Source organism: Pipra filicauda, unplaced genomic scaffold (genome assembly GCF_003945595.2).
Source record: "Pipra filicauda isolate LSUMZ 115617 unplaced genomic scaffold, ASM394559v2 scaffold3_size10097308_pilon, whole genome shotgun sequence".
NCBI classification, from domain to species: domain Eukaryota; kingdom Metazoa; phylum Chordata; class Aves; order Passeriformes; family Pipridae; genus Pipra; species Pipra filicauda.
In genome coordinates this window covers 5316095-5334717 of record NW_024104532.1, presented here as the reverse complement: position 1 = coordinate 5334717, position 18623 = coordinate 5316095, and the positions used below count along the sequence as shown (strand labels likewise).

Genomic DNA, 18623 nt, shown 5'->3' with positions numbered 1-18623 from the left:
TTCCTGATGAAAGAGCATGAACAGGAATCACTCCTGCTCTGTGTGTCTTAATGGATAACTGCCTGGACACACAGACATGAGATAGTGTAAACAGTCTTGGAAATGCAGTAAGAGGCAGAAATCATGTTCACTTTCTATTGATATGCTCTTTTCTCTTCATCCTATCTGTGCCTGTTCCTGAGATCTGTCCTCTCCTTCCTCTGCTAGTCCCTCTCACTGCACTCTGATTTTGGGGGGCACCCAGCTGCCACAGGGAACCCACTGCATTTCTCTGCTATGCAGGAGGAAGGGCACTGCTAAATTACCTCAGAGGCACTTATCCTGTCTGATACTGGTGTTAATAATTGCCATTTTTGAATGTATCAGCTTTCTTAGCACGGTTTTATTGCTGTTAATAACTGCAGCCCCATCACATGAGGAGCCCCACGTCCCTCGTCAGAGCAGCAGTGCACCAGTGCACGTACACCCCAAAAACCCAGAAGCCATAGACCAGCGAGAACAGGCTCTTTTTCTATTCAACTGACACAGCCCAAGTTCTGTTTTTAGTATCAGAAATCTCCGCAGCAAGACTGTGAGAAATATTTTTTAGCTCATCTGATAAACACGCAAATCTTGATTATTCATATGTTACTTAAAATAAAAAACCCAAACAGAAACAGATGAGACAATCCCCTCCAAGCAGCGTGGCCCAGCTTGGCAGGGCCAGGCAGTGGACCCTGGCTTTGCCCACGTTAGCTGTGGGGGCCCTGCTCTCAGCAGCACCCAGACCCTGGCTGGTCCCACCCTCAGAGCATCCCTGTGGGACAGCCAGGCCCCATCCCTTCTGCAACACGGCCCCTCCCTCCAAACATCTGCTGCAGATGTGCGGATTTGTCTCCACTTATGCCTTTAATATGGCTTTATGGCACTGCAGCCTCAAACAGCTCATTTAGAAGAGTTGTGGCAACAAGCCCTGTCCCCAGCTGCCTCCCAGGTACTCCTTGAAGCAGGGTGCTGCTCCCAGATCAGGGTGATGCTCCTGGAGCAGGGGCTGCAGGATCAACACTAAAAGGATGCTGTGAGTCCATGCCTGGGGTTGGCTGAGCTTCTCCCTCCGCAGCCCAGGATCCCCCAGGAGTAGCACCAGGGCTGGGAGAGCTCAGCAGAGCAGGCTCTTGCTTCTCAGCTTCCTGCCTTTCTCTGAGATAATTTTTTTCCTATTAAATAACACTATGAGCTGTTTCTTTTCCTAAAATAGCAACACCACCACACTCGCTGTTTGTTTTGTTTCAGTTCCTTCCCCACCAAAACAGCACAAACCCCACTGTACACCTGCCTCCCCCTCCATGTCTCACTCCATCACCAGGGTTTCCTTTAAATGGAAAACACTTAAACAGTTTTGGATTCTTCGCACACATAGAATCCTGGAATGGTTTGGGTTGGAAGGGACCTTAAATCTCATCTCATTCCACCCCTCTTTCAGGGCTGGGGCAGCCAAAACTTTTCTGGGCAATCTCAACTGGCCAAGGGGAGCACCCGAAAGAGCCTGGCTCTGGCTTCAGGCTGTAAATATAGAAGGTTTGAAACCAACACCTAAACCAGCTCTTTGGTTTTTAAACAGCCTTGCCAGGGAGTCCATGGAGACACAAACCCATGTCACAAGAAAGCATCTGGAGTTGGTTTTAAGCCTATTTCAAGTACCGTTTGTTATTTTTTTCCCTTAAACATACAACTTGGGTTCTCCCAGACCTTCTCCTAAGCAGTCATCCCAATTAACTCATTCCCCAGGTTTCCCTGTCCTGCCTCATCCCTGCTGCTCCTGCAGCACCAGTGCAAACTGCAAGAGCAGGTCCGACCCCGCAGCCTTGAGACTGTCACAAACATCTGATGATGCTTTCACTTTTAAAACACTAATCAAAGGTTTCTATGGGAACCTGCAGGAGCAGGAAGAAGATGGGAAATTACAGGTCAGCTCTATCACTGAAAGAAAAAAAATTATTCCATTCCTTTGCCCTCGCAAAGTTTCAAGGTGACCCAGAAATACTGATTCATCGGGGTGCATAAAGGCAGAAAATACACCCCAGAGTAGCTGTCTGTTGGGCAAAGAAATCACTTTTAGTCCTTTAATGCCAGGTTTGACTGGAAACCCCGAGAGGAGCTTCACGTCCGCTCTGCCTCCTGGGCAGCCAAACCCCACTCCAGGCCACTAAAAGCAACACGAGATTCCCAATAGCTTATGGGTTCCTGGTGCCAACACAGGGCTGGGGATTGGTCGGGAAGCCCCCTTCCCTCATCCTTGCCTCCCTCATCCCTCCTCTTCTCATTCCTCCCTCCCACTCCATTCTGTCGCTCAGCCCTTGGTTCACTCAGACACAGGTTTCCAGTTTCTCGCCAACCAGATATGACTCAACACCACACACACACAAGGAAACTTTTCCACCGCTATTAACTTTCAGAGGAAGTGGAAAAAGGAGAGAAAAACACATCAGTCATAAACGTACTTTGCCAAGTGGTTCATGAGCAACTGCAGCATCTGCCTGTTTTTCTCCGGGAGCCGATGAACGAGGTTGTGGATCTCTGACACTCTGGACTCCTGATTCTCCAGTTCTGTATGGGAAATAGAAGATGATTTATCTCTGCATCGGGGGTTTGTTATGGGAAGACTCATAACACTAACTCCAAAAGACATCCCAAGGACCTGCTCACACCCAGGCATGCTGTGGATACTATCCATGGCACTGCTCCTTCCTACCATCTCCAAGCAGTTGAATCCAAAGGAAGACACTTAAAGGGTTGAAACTGTGAGCTGAGAGTTGATGCCTGTGAACAGCCAGTGGTAAGCAGGGCAGGGCAGGGCTGGCTGTAACCGGAGTGATTTCAGCAACAGGAATATCAGCACGTTCCCTTTCTGTATGTTCAGTGTGCCCAGCAAAGGTCAGGCGGGAGCATCCAGTTGGATCCACGGGTACTAAGTGGGAGTTGCTGAGAGAGGCCACCACCACTGTGGCCATGGACTATGTGAGCCCTCCTGGCCCTGGCTCCTTGTACAGCTGCCAAAAGAGAGCTACCTGCTCCCAGCAAAGCCCCTTCTCCCAGGAAAGTGACAGGAACACAGCACAGACATCTGAACCACCACTGGTGCCATCAAACACCCGTGGGCATTGTTTGAACAACAGCCTCCCCCGCCTTGGCAGCTGATGGTCACAACAAGCGGGAGCCACCGCCAGCTCTGCGCTCCCAGCACCATCTGTGCTTCCTCTTCATCTGGTCACCTCCCAAACAACAACCTGCCCCGTGGCTCTCCATTCTTATTCTACTTTCTGGGACGGGAGCCCGGGAGGTCGGTGGGGAGGCAGCAGGGCAGAGGGAATCTCAGTAACTTGCAAATGAGGCTCCACTTTGGGAGCGGGGCCATAAACATCAACAAACTCACTCGCTGCTTTGATGAAGCTCCTTTGAAACTGGTACATCATGAGGGGCCCTGGGAGCATTCTAGAAGATAAAAAGGAAACAGGCACAAAACACATCTGGGAACACAGTCCACACACAGAAGGCTTTGCCTCTACCACAAATTCAGCTCCATTTTGAAAAGTGCAGAATTTAGCAACAGCAACTCTAATTAATTCCCCTCATCAGAAAGAATAAGATCTATGCAAGTACCTTTGATTTATTCGTCACTAAATTAATCTTTAATTTTAGCATTCCTTCAGTAACATGGAGTTTCAGTGCATTACCAAGCCCCTGACCTTCAAGTAAATTTAAAAATAAATTAAAAAGATAAACAAGACTAGTTGTAAAACTTTCACAATCCCTGTTCCCATTCAATTCCCCTTGCCCCCTCCCACTGCTGCATCCCTTCAGAGGGTCACACTGGTGCTGCCCACATTCCTCTGCTTTGCCAACAGTTCAAACTCTGGAGTAAATGTTTCCAATCATGCAAAATTCTGTAGTGTTCTGTGATTTTCTAGGCTGAGATCCACCATGCTAATTACCCTCACCAGCCTAATTGGATTTAGCTTCTCTCTTGTGCTCCCTCACTCTGTCAAACACAACCCAACGCACACAACAGCCACAGAGAGCAAGAAGCTGTGGTCACAACAGGTAGAAGCATGTTGTGGATAATGAGATGCTGCTGGCTGCCAACACCCGAGCCCAGTGGGAAGATACCCAGGACGATAAAGGCATCGACTTACACACAGAAATTATAACTACACTAAAGCTCAGCACCGCGTCTGGAAAAGCTCTACAGCCGCTGCCCTTTACACAGCACTGCCCCCACCTCCTGCCACGAGCTCAGAAGGTGGAAGTCCATTGGGAAAAGCTCAGAGAAAAGCTTAAATCAAAGCAGGAGATGCAAGAATGAGCTTTTAAAATCATGTTGGTATGATATGTGCATCTGTCAGAAATGAGTGTGTTCCCCAGATTATACTCACACATGCTGGAAGGTCAGGGAAAAGCCAGAATAAATTACCTAAGAGCAGTTTCTGCTGTTTCTATCACAGTGCTGTTGCTAAAAGTCTGCAATAAGGGGCAGTAATGTCCCAGACCACCACTGAACCCCTTCTGAAGCAGGGTGAGGGTTTTCTCCTTACCTCAGGTATGTTTTCAGTGCACTAGTAATGGTCTTGATCTCCCACTCTGCACAGATCTCTGTATCTGTCTCTGTGGCTGTTTTGGGATCTAAGGAAAAAGACAAAAAAGACAAAAGTGAAGCAAAGCAAAAACAATTCCATTTTGTGCCAGCTCAGCTGTGTGGAGAGACTCTCATGTCCCATTTTATTCGCTATTCCCAGCCCAGGGACCACAGCCAATCCCCACAGACATGTCGGCAGGGGAGTGGGGTCCATCACCTGGGATGGGCCACATTCACTGGGATGGGAGGAGAGAAAGGAAAGGGAATCATCCATCCCAAGCGAGGACATGGGCAGTTTGGCTCTGAGGGTGACAGGACAGAGGGCACAGCAGCCTGTGGTGCTCAGTGACAGCGGTGATGGCCAGGCACAGACAGGACACAGACCCAGGACACAGGGACCCTCTTCCCACTGATGCCAAACGTCATCCTGCATCTGCCTCCCCACCGAGGCAATCACAGCCCATCTCCTGCACAGCCACCATCAGGGCCAGCAGGAAGTGGCCTGGCCATGGATACCTCAGGCACAGCACTGAGTCCCAACACGGCAATGGCTCCGTGCCGGGGTGAGGAGCACGGCCAGGGAGAGGCAGGGCATGGATGTGCCCCATGTGCTGATCTCTCCCACGTGGATGCTCCTCCACGAACACGCTTTGCTAACTCAGTGCTGGAAGCACAGTCAGGATCCTGCTCCTAACAAAATCCCAGGGAAGCCTCTGCGGGGATCCCGGGATCCCATCAGTGCCAAGCGTCCCTGGGGAGCGGCGCAGGCGCGGGGGCTCCCACCATGCCCAAGGCCAAGGCTGACACAGCCACAGCTGCTCGCACCATCTGCTCCTACAGGCTCAGCTCAGGGGGTATTTCTGCCTTTTCACAGACACAAATAATGCACTTTTGAATTTTAAAGCCCCAGGTAAGCATTGGGTAATTTTCAACCTACTTAAAAGAATGCCCTGAATAGAGTTTGGCTTTCCCTTGGAGCAATGGGTTTATTTTAATTCAAAAACAATATCGAGAGGTGCACCTGGAAAAGTAAACATGTGAGAAATGTATATTCACACAAAGATCATGTGTGTCTCACACAATGATCACACAAACGAACTCCATCCTCCCATGTCAATGTTGAGGAAACTTCCTACTGCACTGCCTTTATAAGGAGGAAACTTTAATGGAGTCAAAATAAGCTTGGCAAAGTAAAAAAAAAAACAAAAAAAACCAGGAAAACAAAACCCCCCAAAAGTTCCACCTTTTTTTAAAAAAAACTTTTTAACCGAAGCAGAACAAACAAGTCCAGACTGTGTGTCTTTGCAAAACCTCATCCAGCAGTTTCTAGGCAGGACCATGGCACACGAGGTGAAATTCCACAGTCGGTCCCATGAAAAGGCTCAGAGCAGTTAATCAGTTCCCCTTGACCTTCAAATTTATGAGTCTGCAAAAAGTGAGCGCTGTGGGTTCCAGCTGCAGCATCTGTCTCCCCAGGCAGCGATGCTGCAGCCAGAGCCGCAGCTCTGCCTCCCACAAGGACACACTTCCACAGGAACTGGGGTCAATGTGGGATAGGGGCTGGAAAAGCACCCATAGCCCAAAGTCAGCATTAACCCTGGAGCTGCTTTTTGCTGCCAATCACTGATCTGATATCTCTCACGAATTTCTCCAGGGAGAGGGGAATTACCTGGGGCACTACCTCATCACCCAGTTGTAATTCTCACCAAGAGACTTCCAAAACAGTCACAGGGACGTTTCATCCCAGCAGTGAGGGGCATGAAGGAGCCCACTCCCAGCCCTTATGGCCCAGAGGGAATAGGAGCAAGAGCAGATCAGATGCTGTAACTCATGCCAGGGCTGAATTCAGACCTGCTGGTGCCCCCACTGTCCTCTGACACACTACCACAATAAATCCTTTTACAAGAGCTCCCACTTATAAAAGTTTGCTTAGGTGCTGGGTTTTGTCCTCATTTTGATGGTACCTGGTGCTGGTGAAGGCTTGGGGAGATGACCTGCCCCTGGAAGCACCCCCCCACTGCTTCACACTGGATCAGACTGTGACAAGCTCTGCTGCCCCAACCTGAAACCCACAGGCTGGGGCTGTCCCTGATCCAGTTGCTGCCCATGGGGAGCTGGTGCTCCACAGTCCCTGCACCGACCTCCTGCAGGGACACCTCATGCCAAAGCCCTTCCCAGCAGTGTCACTGACACCAGCTCAGGGAAACTTGATCTTTTTGCCATTTAAACTGTATGTGAAGCAGTAACACTGCCCACATTCATTTCTAAATATAAGGGAAACCTGATGTTGTAAGCACAATTTGGTTCCTCTGTTCACAAGGGCTGGATCCAAACGGGAGTGTCCGAGCAGAGCGGTGCTGCTGCCAGCAGGATATTGGAGCCCTGAGGGCAGCAAGAACAGATGGGGTTTGACAAGGGGCATGTTTCTGCGTGACACTGACTTCACAGACAGCCCAAACACTGGGGCTGATGAAGATTTGATCACCCACAATTTGGAGAAAGATATGGAGTCGTGGGTTTGCAAAGCATCCCAACGATTGACGGCACGGGGGATCCCCAAAGAGGGTCCTGCTTCCAGCCTCCACTCGCCTGTAACAGGGCTTCCAGCACCAACAAGTAACGAGGACACACCAGGACAAAGGAAAACCACCAGCAATATATCACCGTGTTATGAGACACGAGGTCGACAGCTGAGTGGCTTCAGTCGCCGAGGAGATAATGGATGCTGGATGGCGTCCAAAACTGGATCCCTCCCAGCTCCAGAGAGCTCTTCACCCAAGTGAGTTTTGCCATCTGTCACAGCCCCAGAACTCACCAAGACCAACTCTTCTCCCTTAGAGGAGAGTTCGGGGTCCATCGCTCTGCCAGCCCACGGGACGAGGCGCAGCAGCACGACAAGCACCACTAGAGGACCTGCCTGTGGACCTGCTGCACCCCTGAGCACCCACCCCAGAGCAATGCTCTTCATCTGATGCTCTAAAGCAACCGTGCCCAACGTGTGCCACGGGAGAGCGCTGGCTCCCCCGTCGGACCTGGGGGGCCACAGGGCACCTTCATGTGTCCCACAGCCTGTGCCAAACTTCTCTAATAAAAGCATCAGTCACCAGCTCTCGTGACTGCAGCAAACTTTCCAAATGCCAGAGCAAAGCTGGCACGCAGAGGTCCCCTGAGCCCGGATTTAGTGCTGTGCCCTTCTGCTCCAATCACCCCTGGATTACCAATTTTCCATAGGTTCATGTTGACAGCAGTAACAGCCACTATGGGCTTGGATCAGTGAACACCTCAATGGTGTAAAAAGAAGGGGGAACTGGAAAAGGAGAAGGAAAAGATGTTTAAAGTGAAACATAACAGATTAAAACTTCCTGTGAGGAGAAATGCACTGTGAGAGTGCATTTCTCTCCTGTGAGAGAAAGGAGCACTGGAGTTTTGTGAGGGCAAGGAAAATGAAGTCTTTTAGCAAAGGAATGCTAATAAGTGAAGGGAAAGACAAAAGAGACCAGAAATGCCACTTATTTCCCCCAAGGAGTAACAAACACATTTAATAGGGCGCTAACAAATTATTAAGCATTTGTTTCCCCATTCCCACAACAATTTCATAGGTGGTTTTGCCAAGTCTGAGCAGCACCAGACAGGACTGGCTGAGAGGCAGCTGCCCTGTTCCAGCTCAGATGTGTTCTCTCTTCAACTGTGTGTCCAAGACATGCCTGGACAGACACACAGACTGCCTAGGGCTACAGCTGTGGGATGGAAATGCTAACTGCAAGGCCAGGGGCTGAAATGGTTTTGTCCCACACAGCCTGAGCCAATCTCAGCACCAGCCTGGACCACAGGAAGGGCACAGGGAGCAGGGAAGGTGATACTGGAGGGGCAGCAAACAGAGCAGAGAGAGGGAGGGCTGAGTTCCTCTTTGGGTCAAGGATAACCCCCAGGCTGTAGCTGACATGGAACTGGGCTGGGAGTCAGGATAACAATTCTCCAGTATATCCCAAAAAGTGCGACCCAACACAGGGCTCTGCACCATGGTGGGTGATGGAAACACAGTACTTCCAAAAAAGGAACCAGTCCAGGAAAAGTCAGCCATGGTGCCCCAGACCTGCCTCAGGAACAAAGACCAGCTCTCTGACACCAGACCTATTTGCTCCTACACATTCCAGTGCTCAGATCCAGCCCACAGGAATGCACTGGGAGCAAACACCTCCTTCTCTCTGGCCATCACACCCTGTGAGAGGTGAGAGGCTCTGAGGCTGCTAGGCAGACACAGGGGGCTGCACATTGGGAGCCCCAAAATGTCAACACCAAGTTCTGTCACAGTGTGATCCAGCAGCTTTTCTCTCCTGAGCATCCAAACCTGCAAGGTCCAATGCCTCAGGCACAAGGGAAACACATGCTGAAAAGGTCTGGGCAAGACCGCGATAAACAGGCACAAGAAGGTCTGTAGGGAAAGCAAGAAGAGTCACAGGCAGCATGCAACACGCACGAGAAAATAATTTCAAAGTGTGCTGGGAACAGGGGGGCAGGTAGGAGATGAAAACCCAAAGCTTTCAGCTATTTCTTTGAAGATTTTGCTTTGCATTTGGGAAGGCTGCCAGAACTCAAAGAGTGCATATGAGCAGGACACCAGTGACTGCACCAGAGACCTCATAAAGCAACGTCCTACACGAGTCCTACCTTCTGACCTGCCAACGGTGCCCAGGGACCTCCCGGCCTCTACCAGCACATGGTCCTAAGGGCACATTCACCACAATTAGGGACTCCACCAAGAGCCTCTGCTCCCAGCTGGCAAGACTTCAAAGCCGCACAGTCAGCTTGCCTTTAACAAAATACCAGATACTCACCCATTAATATACTGAGCAGCTTTTGAACTCTGGAGTTTACTCCAACAATCCGGTAGAGACCCTGCTCATTGATCCCTAGGAAAAACAAGGAGCTTATCAGGAGAAGGTCACAAGAGCTGCTAATATTTCTTTCATCTCTTTGGCTTCTCGAATAGCAAAGCCACTGAAACCTTCTCATCAATTACATAAAAAATTATAGAAGAGGGTAAAATTTGGGTTTGATATCAAGGATTTCATGTAATAAAAGTGTTACATTCAATTAGCTCAGGAATAAGGATCTAAGGACACCTTTCCTCCTCCCCACAGCCATCAGGGGAGCTACAGTTTGCCCCATGAAGGATCTGCACTTAACAAGGGAAGTTTGGGAAAATTTTACTGTGCCACATTCTTCAGGTTGAGGTCTGAGCCTTTTGCATTTCTGCACTCCCTCATGTAGGGCCAAGAGGCTCACAAAAATCCTATCTGTATACAAGGAGTTTTCACAAGAGGCTTTGGGGAAGGACTGCCATGCCCAACTCTGTTATCCCACGTGAGAGGACGTGCTTTGCAGTGTTCCTGCAGCAAGGATGCTCAAATGAACCCCTGGCTTTGGTCCCATCCCCTCTTTCGCACACCCAGTGTGTTACTGCCCAACTCTGCCCCAACGTTTGCTGAGTCCAACCACAGGGCCAACACGTGTCTCGGCAACAGCATCGGCTGGAGCACATTCATCTGATGTGGATCTGAGGGTTAATGAGTCATTTTTGTCCATGAAAAGAGCAGGAAAGCAACTGCTCCACTACCAACAGCTGCAGGGCTGCCCCAAAGCTGCCCTACCTCTTGTCTCCACAGCATGGATGCACTTCTTGATGATGCTGAAGCCGATACTGTCCAGCTGGGCAGCTGCAGGGGAAGAGAAGAGAGAAGTGATGAACACCTGGCAGAGGGACAGAGCACAATGCTCCTCCTGAATCCCTGCCATCCCCAGCAATGCTGCACCACTGCCCAGATGGGGCAGGGAGGAGGAGAAGGAGATAAATGAGGTGTTCAGGGCAGAAAAGCCTGAGTACAGCAGGTTGTACCAGGTGTAACTCAGGCAAGCACAGACGCTGACTGTCATTCCAGCCTTCACATCCCTCTGAACCAGCCCCTCCACACCCACTGAGAAGCAGAGCCCTGGGCTCAGCCAGGCATCTACCTCTGTGGATGGTCAAAAATTATTTTAGGATCAAGGTGAGATAACCCAAACTTGTCTGGAAAGTTGACAACAGATTGCTTGAAAAAAAGGAAATCATATATTTTTGACACAACAAATCCCCCAAAATGGCAGCGTTCTTGATGAGTCCCAGGGAATTCCTATACATCCTTTCTGCTCTGCATCCAGCTAACCAAGCCACACATGTGCCGGAGAGCAATCCAAACCAAACAGTTCTGTGATTCTAAGAAAACGTGGAGGTAAAAACATCACATGAAGAGGAGAGAGCTGACAGCACATGACAGTGGAAGAGCATTAGGAACTGGGAGACGGGAATAAATTTTGGGTCAAATCTCTGTCTGAAGCACCTCCTATGCCCAGTGGGAGGAGAACTGCCCCTGAGGTGCCCATCAGCACTGTCCCTAACCACTCCTGCACACCCCAGGCAGCCGCTCCTGCCCCCAGCAAGGCAAAAGTCCAGCTGAACAATATTGTCCTGTGAGCCACCACACACATCCCACTCAGCCTCACCCAGCACAGATGTGCACGGTTCAGGTTCTTTTATTAGCACAAATGAAATATTTATTTGGAGCAAATTAGGGTGTCCCGAAGGCAGCTGACTCTGCCTGAGACTGAGAGCTAAAACATTGGAGTTAATGGGATGTACAACTCTACTCATTCGTGCCAATGCAGGTTTTCACTTTTAATTTCAAGGAATTAATTGTACACGGATCCAAACACCTGCTGGAAAAATTCATCCCACAGACAGCTTTCCACCACTGCCTGGAAAACGCTGCACACAGCTATTTGTTATGGAAAATTACTTCCTTCCTACAGAAAGGTTTGGGAAACCTTCCATAGGAAGGAGACCCACAGTGTGCAAAGCTTCCCTGGGCTCCAGACTCCAGAGAATGCCGTGTTGTGAGAGACACAACTCATTCTATGGAGAGCAGGGCAGAAAGGGACCAGTGCCCAGGGCTGGCAGTGCCCTCACAGAAAGGCACGTGCAACTTCCCTCCTTTGCATTCCCCCTGCTCACACTGTTATTCACACATGGATCCACTGCTGCTCCATGACCAGCTGCCAGCTCACGGTGTCATGGAGCAGTCCCTTCCTAATCCCTTGTTTTGAGTTCTCTGCTGGGGGTGTTCTTTGTCTGATGAATGGCACAAGGACCCAAAACAGTGCAAAGTAAAACAGCTCTGTTGTGTTTTTCTGGGCAAGCAGGCTTTCGTGCCGAGCCAACATAAGCACACAAGCTGCAGGATGCCTGTGCCATAGGACGTGTGGATATCCAGAAGCTGCAGTGCCCTTTCCTGGGCACCTGGAGGGCTCCAAGCACCACTCCCCAAACACAGATGCAGCATAAAACCAACGTGCCTTCTGCATCAGCAGGGCACAGCTGCCATAACTCAGATCACTCAGGTACAAGGGTACCTGAGAAGCACAAAACCACAGTGTGGAAACACTCTTGTACCAGCAAACCTGGTTCAGCAGGTCTGATCAGCCTTGGCTTGGCACTGATATGACCCTGACCTTTGGGTGTCCCTGCATGGTGCTGTCCAGCCAACACAGATCACTGTTTCAGGCTCTCTGAAGTGCCTGGTTTATGGAAGTGTCAACAATTTCATAAAACAACAATTTTCCTTTTGTCCCTCACATGTCTGGACTTGAGCAAAAGACAACTCCAACCCCCAAGGCCAGGTTGGACAGAGCTTGGAGAAACTTGGTCTAGTGGAAGGTATCCCTGCCCATGGCAGGGAGCGGAACGAGATGAGCTTTAAGGTCCCTCCCAACCCAAACCATTCTCTGATTCCATGATTCTATAACCCTGCAGAGCCAACTGCCCCATGGCCAAGCAGGGCTGGGATCCCACCTCCCTGCAGCAATAGCAGGAGCAGGAAACCCAGCAGTCCCCCCAGATGGAAGGGACCTGGAATAATCCCCCTAAGCAGATGAATAAGCTCTTCCACTCATTGCTGAGCTCTGGATCAGGAAAGGTCGGGGATTTATTTGCAGTAGTTACATCCAGAAATAATATCTGATTAAATATCCAAAGTGCCTTTATTCATCCTTAAATTTAACTTTTAATGAGCATTGTAAAAGCTTGATTTCCCCTCTCACAGAGCAGTCGCTCTTTATCTCAGTCATTTACCCAATGATTCAGTTCAGCAACGGCCCAGATCAAAGGCAGATTTGGATCTACTGCTGTCCACATCACAGAATCATGGAATCATCTTGGTTAGAAAAGCCCTCTAAGGTCATAGAGTCAAACTGTTGCCTCAGCACTGCCAAGGCCACCACTAAACCATGTCCCCAAGGGCCACATCCATACATCTGTTAAATCCCTCCCAGAATGGGGACTCCATCACTGCCCAGGGCAGCCTGAGCCAGGGCTGGACAACCCTAATTTCCAACAGGCCCTGTTTGCCTGTCCAAGGGCAAGTAAAAGAGCTCCCTTTAAGGCTCTCCTTCCACAGGGAAGGATGTGAGACTCAGCTCCAGGCTCTTCCTACAGCAGCAGCATTCCCGTGCCAAGGAGATGCACTACCCAGGCTGTAATTAATCTATCACAGTAACATTTTACATTGGCAGGAGTGATACACATCACCTGTATTGCAGCTGCTGCCCAGACACACCCCCACACCCATCTGACCTTCAAGCAGCATCACATCTCTAGTGCTAGTGAGTTGGTCTCATCCCATTCTATTTTTGCCTAGCAGATTATTTCTATTTAATCCATTAATTCCTTTACTTTACGCTGATGTGGCATATCAGAGCATCAGGAAGGGGGCAGGACTGAATCAGCTCTGTGCAGCTTGGCTGGCTCCAGCTGTGTGTCGGTCGTGGCAGTGCAAGGTCAAAGCAGCTCCTCTGTCTCCCCACCACACATTTCTGTGCCATGAAATGACCACTGGTTTGAATTGTTTCAAAGACTTCAAGGAAATAAGAGCCACAGAGGTGGGGAGAAACCAAGAAGCAGAGACCAGAGAGAAACGAGTTTTCAAGTCTTACCAGAAATGAGTTTTCAAGTCTCAAACTACCAGTGAGCTGCCAAGTTTGGGAAAGGAAGATTGAGGGTTAATTTAGGTTAGATAAAAGGAAGAAGTTTTTTACAATGAGGGTGGTGAGGCCCTGGCACAGGTTGCCCAGAGAAGCCGTGGCTGCCCCATCTCTGGAAGTGTTCAAGGCCAGGTTGGACAGAGCTTGGAGCAATCTGCTCTAGTGGAAGGTGCCCATGCCCTTGGCAGGGGGCTGGACTAAATGACCTTTAAATGTCCCTTCCAACCCAAACCATTCTGAGATTCCGTGACTGTGCCTGCTGGGGTGGCCAGATCCACACAGATAAGGGCACAGCAGACAGGGCAGCCAAGGGTCTCAAGGTATGTGAAGAGCTTGTGAAAATAAAGACAAGTTTTGATGGGGTCCTCAACTAATGGGGAACCAAGTGGAAGGGGAAAAAGGAGAGGGAAATGGGGAGAGAAGGGAAAGGAGTTCTTCTGTGCTGTTCCATGCAATAAGCACAAATGGCCTGGAGGATTTGTTTCCACAGAGCAGGGCAAGTCCTTCTGGTTTGCAAACTAGTGCATCTAAATCCTCCTAGCTCGCGCAGTTCAGTGACACCCACTCACCCCTTCAGCATGGCTTTCTCCCCCCTCCCAAAGCAGATTAAGATAAATCACCTGTGGGCCGATGGCCATCTGGCCACTCAGCAGGATGTAAAACCAAAAGCTCTGTAAATTTAGACAGTGGCCAAAAAGTGCCACTACAGCACTGCGAGGTGCTGTCATGCTCCCATAAGTACAAGCAGGAAGCAGAGGTATAGAGGTTTCCAGGGTCAGGAATTGCATCCGGACCCACTCAATCACTGCACTCATTTCAAGTCCTTATAGGAAGCTCCTGTATCAAGGGCTGCTGGCAGAAAGCCAGCCCCTGAATCAATTTTAGAGTGGCTGGTGAGGCAAGCAGAGATCCAAGACACGGATTTAATGAGGGCTGAGGCAGTTCAGATCTCTGACCACACCAGCCTAGCCCAACTGGAGGGTTCAGAAGCATTGTTATGTACACAGCCAAGGGTTCCAACCCTCTTCCAGAGCCAGGAAGGACAGTCTGTGGAGCAGATAGGGAAGATCCTTCTCACTTTTAAGATAGACCATCAAAATGGTCTCTTAAGCCAAATCACCAGGTACAGTCCTGGCAGAGCCAGGGGCTGTGTGCAGGGAACACAGAGCGGTGACAGCTCACGCCCAGGTAGGATGCAGCTGAGCCAGTCCTGGTCTCTGTGTCTCAAAAACCTCTTTTGCCCCTCTGGAAAACTGAGACAAGATGAGCTGTTCTAGCAGAGTTCCTACCCCACAGGGCATTGGCCATGCTGCCCTTCCTGAGTGTGAGGCACAGCACTGAGCTCTGCAAGGATGACCTGCGATGCACAGAGCCAGGTGGAACACATAGAGGAAAGGATGGATGTGCAGCTGATGCCAGGGAGGACCAAAGGGAACAAAAAACCATGGCAGAGAGGGGGAAGAGACTGCTTTGTGCAAGGGCTGAAATGCGTGTGAGGAACATTAGCTGCAAATTATACCAATTACTGTGAGAAAAATGCTTCGGCTCAAGATGAAAATGCTGTGTCTGAGGCAGCACAAAAATGAACCATGTACTGACCGTCAGCCCAGGCCACCGCGTGACCGGATTTGAGGGAAGGAGGGAAGGGACTGAGGGTTGGAGTATTGCAATTATGGCAAATCAAACCTACTGGGAAATGGCTCAATTAAGGGTTTTAAAACACAGGACATAAGAGGCAGGACCAGGTGCGACTGTTCCTCTAAGAAGAAAAACAAGTGCTTTCTTGACTCAAGGCTTTGATTGCCTGAACTACAATAAAAACAGCTTTTTTATTTTTAAGGGCTCTTGTTGTCAATCCTGATGAGACAGGACCTCCTCACTCCTGTATTTGTGCTCCAATTCCCCTCTGGAAAGGCACATTCACACTGTACATTCTGGCTCAGAAAGGAAAGCTGGTTGGTCCCAGGTGCCACCTGAACCCTCTGCTGAGCATCAGGAGCAGGTCCCAAGGCCACCAGCACCCCTGCACTGCCCTTGAGACACCACAGTTTGGGGCAGGAGGGGACACATCCCAAGGGGGAGAGGGAACTGCCTCACATTGCTCTCCATGGCCCCAGGTCCCACCATCAGGTTTCTGCCCCTGGTCCCTGCTGGGTGCCAGACACAGTTTTCCTTGGGCCACCCTGTGGTCCCCATGCCAATTCTTGTCACCCCCTGGCCCAGGGGAGCCCAGTACAGCCCAGTGTCACCAGCTTCTCCTGCTGACTCCCCACACAGCTCAGTCACCTCTCAGGGGTCAGGCTTGAGAAGAAATACTTACTGCCTTCGCTCTGGTTGTCCTTGTTCGAGTTGTACACCTGGAAAACACAAGAGGAAAGTATTATGAGGACCTGGGCTCCAGCTGGGAAGGGCCTGCTGACACGCCTGGTGTCACCCCAATGGTGTCTGCTGCCAGGACCTGCCTCCACCTCCCCCAGCAACGAGGTCCCCAAAGAGCACCATGACTTTCTGCACCCAAAGGCCGCAGCTCTGGAATTGTCATAAAATAATAACTAGGATAGGACTTACAACAAGAGAATGCAAATGGGATGGACCAGGTAAAACCAGAACTACAGGGCTGTTTAAACAAAATGAAGGTGGGGTTGGACTAGATGACCTTTAAAGATCCCATCCAAGCCAAACTATTCCATGATTCTATGACTCCTCTTCTAAAAGACACACATTAAGGATATAACCTTGGAGCAAAGCAGGCAATTCCCTTACGGGCATTACAGGAATCTCTGGTAGGTGCAGCTCAGACACTGAGCAAGCAGCCACCCTCTTCAGGTACTTACAGCCTGAGCAAATGAGTCAGGCAAAGAGTACGAGAGGAAAAGAAATGTCATTAACTTAGAGAGGACATGAAGTGCAGCAGGATGAGGCAATGCATCCAGCACTGCCCGCAGCAGAGCCACCGCCGGACTCCATCCCAAGCCTCTCCAGCCTTCAAATATCAGTGCTCCTTCTCCCATCCTGATCACTACTACAGCCTGGCTACTTGAGATGAAAGTGATGTTTCAGTGGATACAATTAAGAGGGGAAAAACACAGGCAGAAGGTTTTAATCATGGTGTGAGGGCGGTTTAAAAGCCCAGCATAATGCCAAGAGCAGCTGTAAGAAGATCAGCCTTAGACAGGTTGTATTTCTCCAGCTCAACAGAGTAAAATGGTTTAAAATAATCCTTCAGTACTCAGAGTCCCTACAGGAACACACATATCCCCCCCTCCAGAGCTCCAGCAGCATCCCAGCTGGAGCTGACCGCTGCACCATCCATAGGACAGGACAAAAAGCAATGCAGGCTGTTGGAGTTGCATCTCTCACACCCTTCCTCTGCTGGGAACAGGGCTGGAAGCCCCCTTCCATAGGGAGCCCGGCACAGGGAGCTGCCTGCATCACATGCTTCCTCTCAAAATAGCCAGGGGGGAAGGAACGTTTCCAAAGGCCGTGTTGACAGCAACACACCGGCAGCAACAGCCGCACAGCCTCGGCAGCGGGGACGGGAGGGGCGCCGGGCTGCAGGCTCGGCATTCCCTCCACGGGATCCCAATCCCTGATACTAACACTGAAGATGGGAGGGTCTGTGCTCCAAGCAGTGTCCCTGCTGCTGGGATCTCCCCTAGGAACTCCAGCAGAAGGATGAGGCTGGGAAGCTGACTGTGGTGTCCTCAAAGGTTCAGTGCCAGCGGCAGCCGGGCACGCGCTGTTCACCACAGCAGAGCTCACCATGGTGCCCCAAAATCAGCCCAACACCCCCACCACCCAAACCAAAAACACCCCAAAAAGGCTGTGTGTCACACAGCATGTCACCATTTGGGCACATAAACAGATTCTTTCCTCGCAGGTCACTCAAACGCAGGCTATTCCTGTGCTCTCCTGCCTGTCTGGGCACCAGCCAGAGGGCAGCAGGACACCTTGGATCAGATCTGCCACCCAGGACACGCTCTGGGAAGCACAAATCTAATGGAATAGCTCAAAACCAGGGGTTTGGGCAGAGACCGACCCTTCAACACTAATTCCTAGGATAGTTCCAAGGAACACCTTTCCCCTCCCTCCCTCTCAGGGCACTTGGCTATGCAATGCAAGACCAAGTAGAGACAATTAATTGCAGGAGAAAATCCATCAGGCCACATCTGGCAAGCGGGGGATGATTCAGCAGCAAAACCAGCTGCAGTCAGCATGTGAGTTTTCCTCTAGGAACAGTGTTTATATCGAGAAAATAAAATATGTGAAAAGAGGGAAGGAAACCACTCGTTGGTTCCCCTGCCCATGGTACTGCCCAGCAGCCCCAGCCGTGGTGTCAGCCTTCCCTAAGGAGGTTTTTCTCTCCAGCCTCTGTTGAAGGGACCAGGGACAAAGCCTGAGGTGACTCTACTCAAAGGTTTGGAGACACATGATCCCTCCTTGGGATCACAAGCGGGCTTTGTGCCCTGGTTCACCCCAGACATACAGGTAACACTATATACAGTGAAGGATGGGGCTTGGAGCAATCTAGTCTAGTGGAAGATGCCCTTGCATATGGCAGGGGGTGGAATGAGAAGAGCTTTAAGGTCCCTTCCAGCCCAAACCATCCTGCTCGAGTCATGGTGCACAGCACATCAGATACAGGGAGATCATCACCCTGCACATTCGCTGTTCCAGTTTGGATCCATGAAACAATAGAGATTGTTAATCACCAGAGACTGCTCCTAAAACAAGGGAAAAGGGCAGGTAAGGAAACAACATGCTTATGCCATTAATTGCAAAGTGCGCACACAACGAGAGGGAATTTTCATGCAGAGGTCAAGTGCAACCATAAAACAAGGAGATACTGTGATCCTATATCCATCTTATTGAGGACAAACCTTTAATCCATCATCTATGTTAATCCATTAACACTACTCTACATCATCAGGGTTTTAAA

The 18623-nt window shown here is 50.2% G+C and overlaps 1 protein-coding gene across 3 annotated transcripts in view; it reads right to left on the bottom strand.

Annotated features, from left to right (window-relative positions):
• Positions 1 to 18623, bottom strand: part of ARHGAP26 (Rho GTPase activating protein 26) — a 113471-nt gene that overhangs the window by 44283 nt on the left and 50565 nt on the right. For all 3 annotated transcript variants that reach the window (XM_027718573.2, XM_027718574.2, XM_027718575.2), the window contains exons 12-17: positions 16005 to 16041; positions 10264 to 10329; positions 9448 to 9522; positions 4572 to 4659; positions 3413 to 3471; positions 2481 to 2586 (exon numbers count right to left, since the gene is read on the bottom strand). In XM_027718573.2, the coding sequence (XP_027574374.1) occupies positions 2481 to 2586; positions 3413 to 3471; positions 4572 to 4659; positions 9448 to 9522; positions 10264 to 10329; positions 16005 to 16041 (431 nt within the window). The remainder of the gene's footprint in view (positions 1 to 2480; positions 2587 to 3412; positions 3472 to 4571; positions 4660 to 9447; positions 9523 to 10263; positions 10330 to 16004; positions 16042 to 18623) is intronic.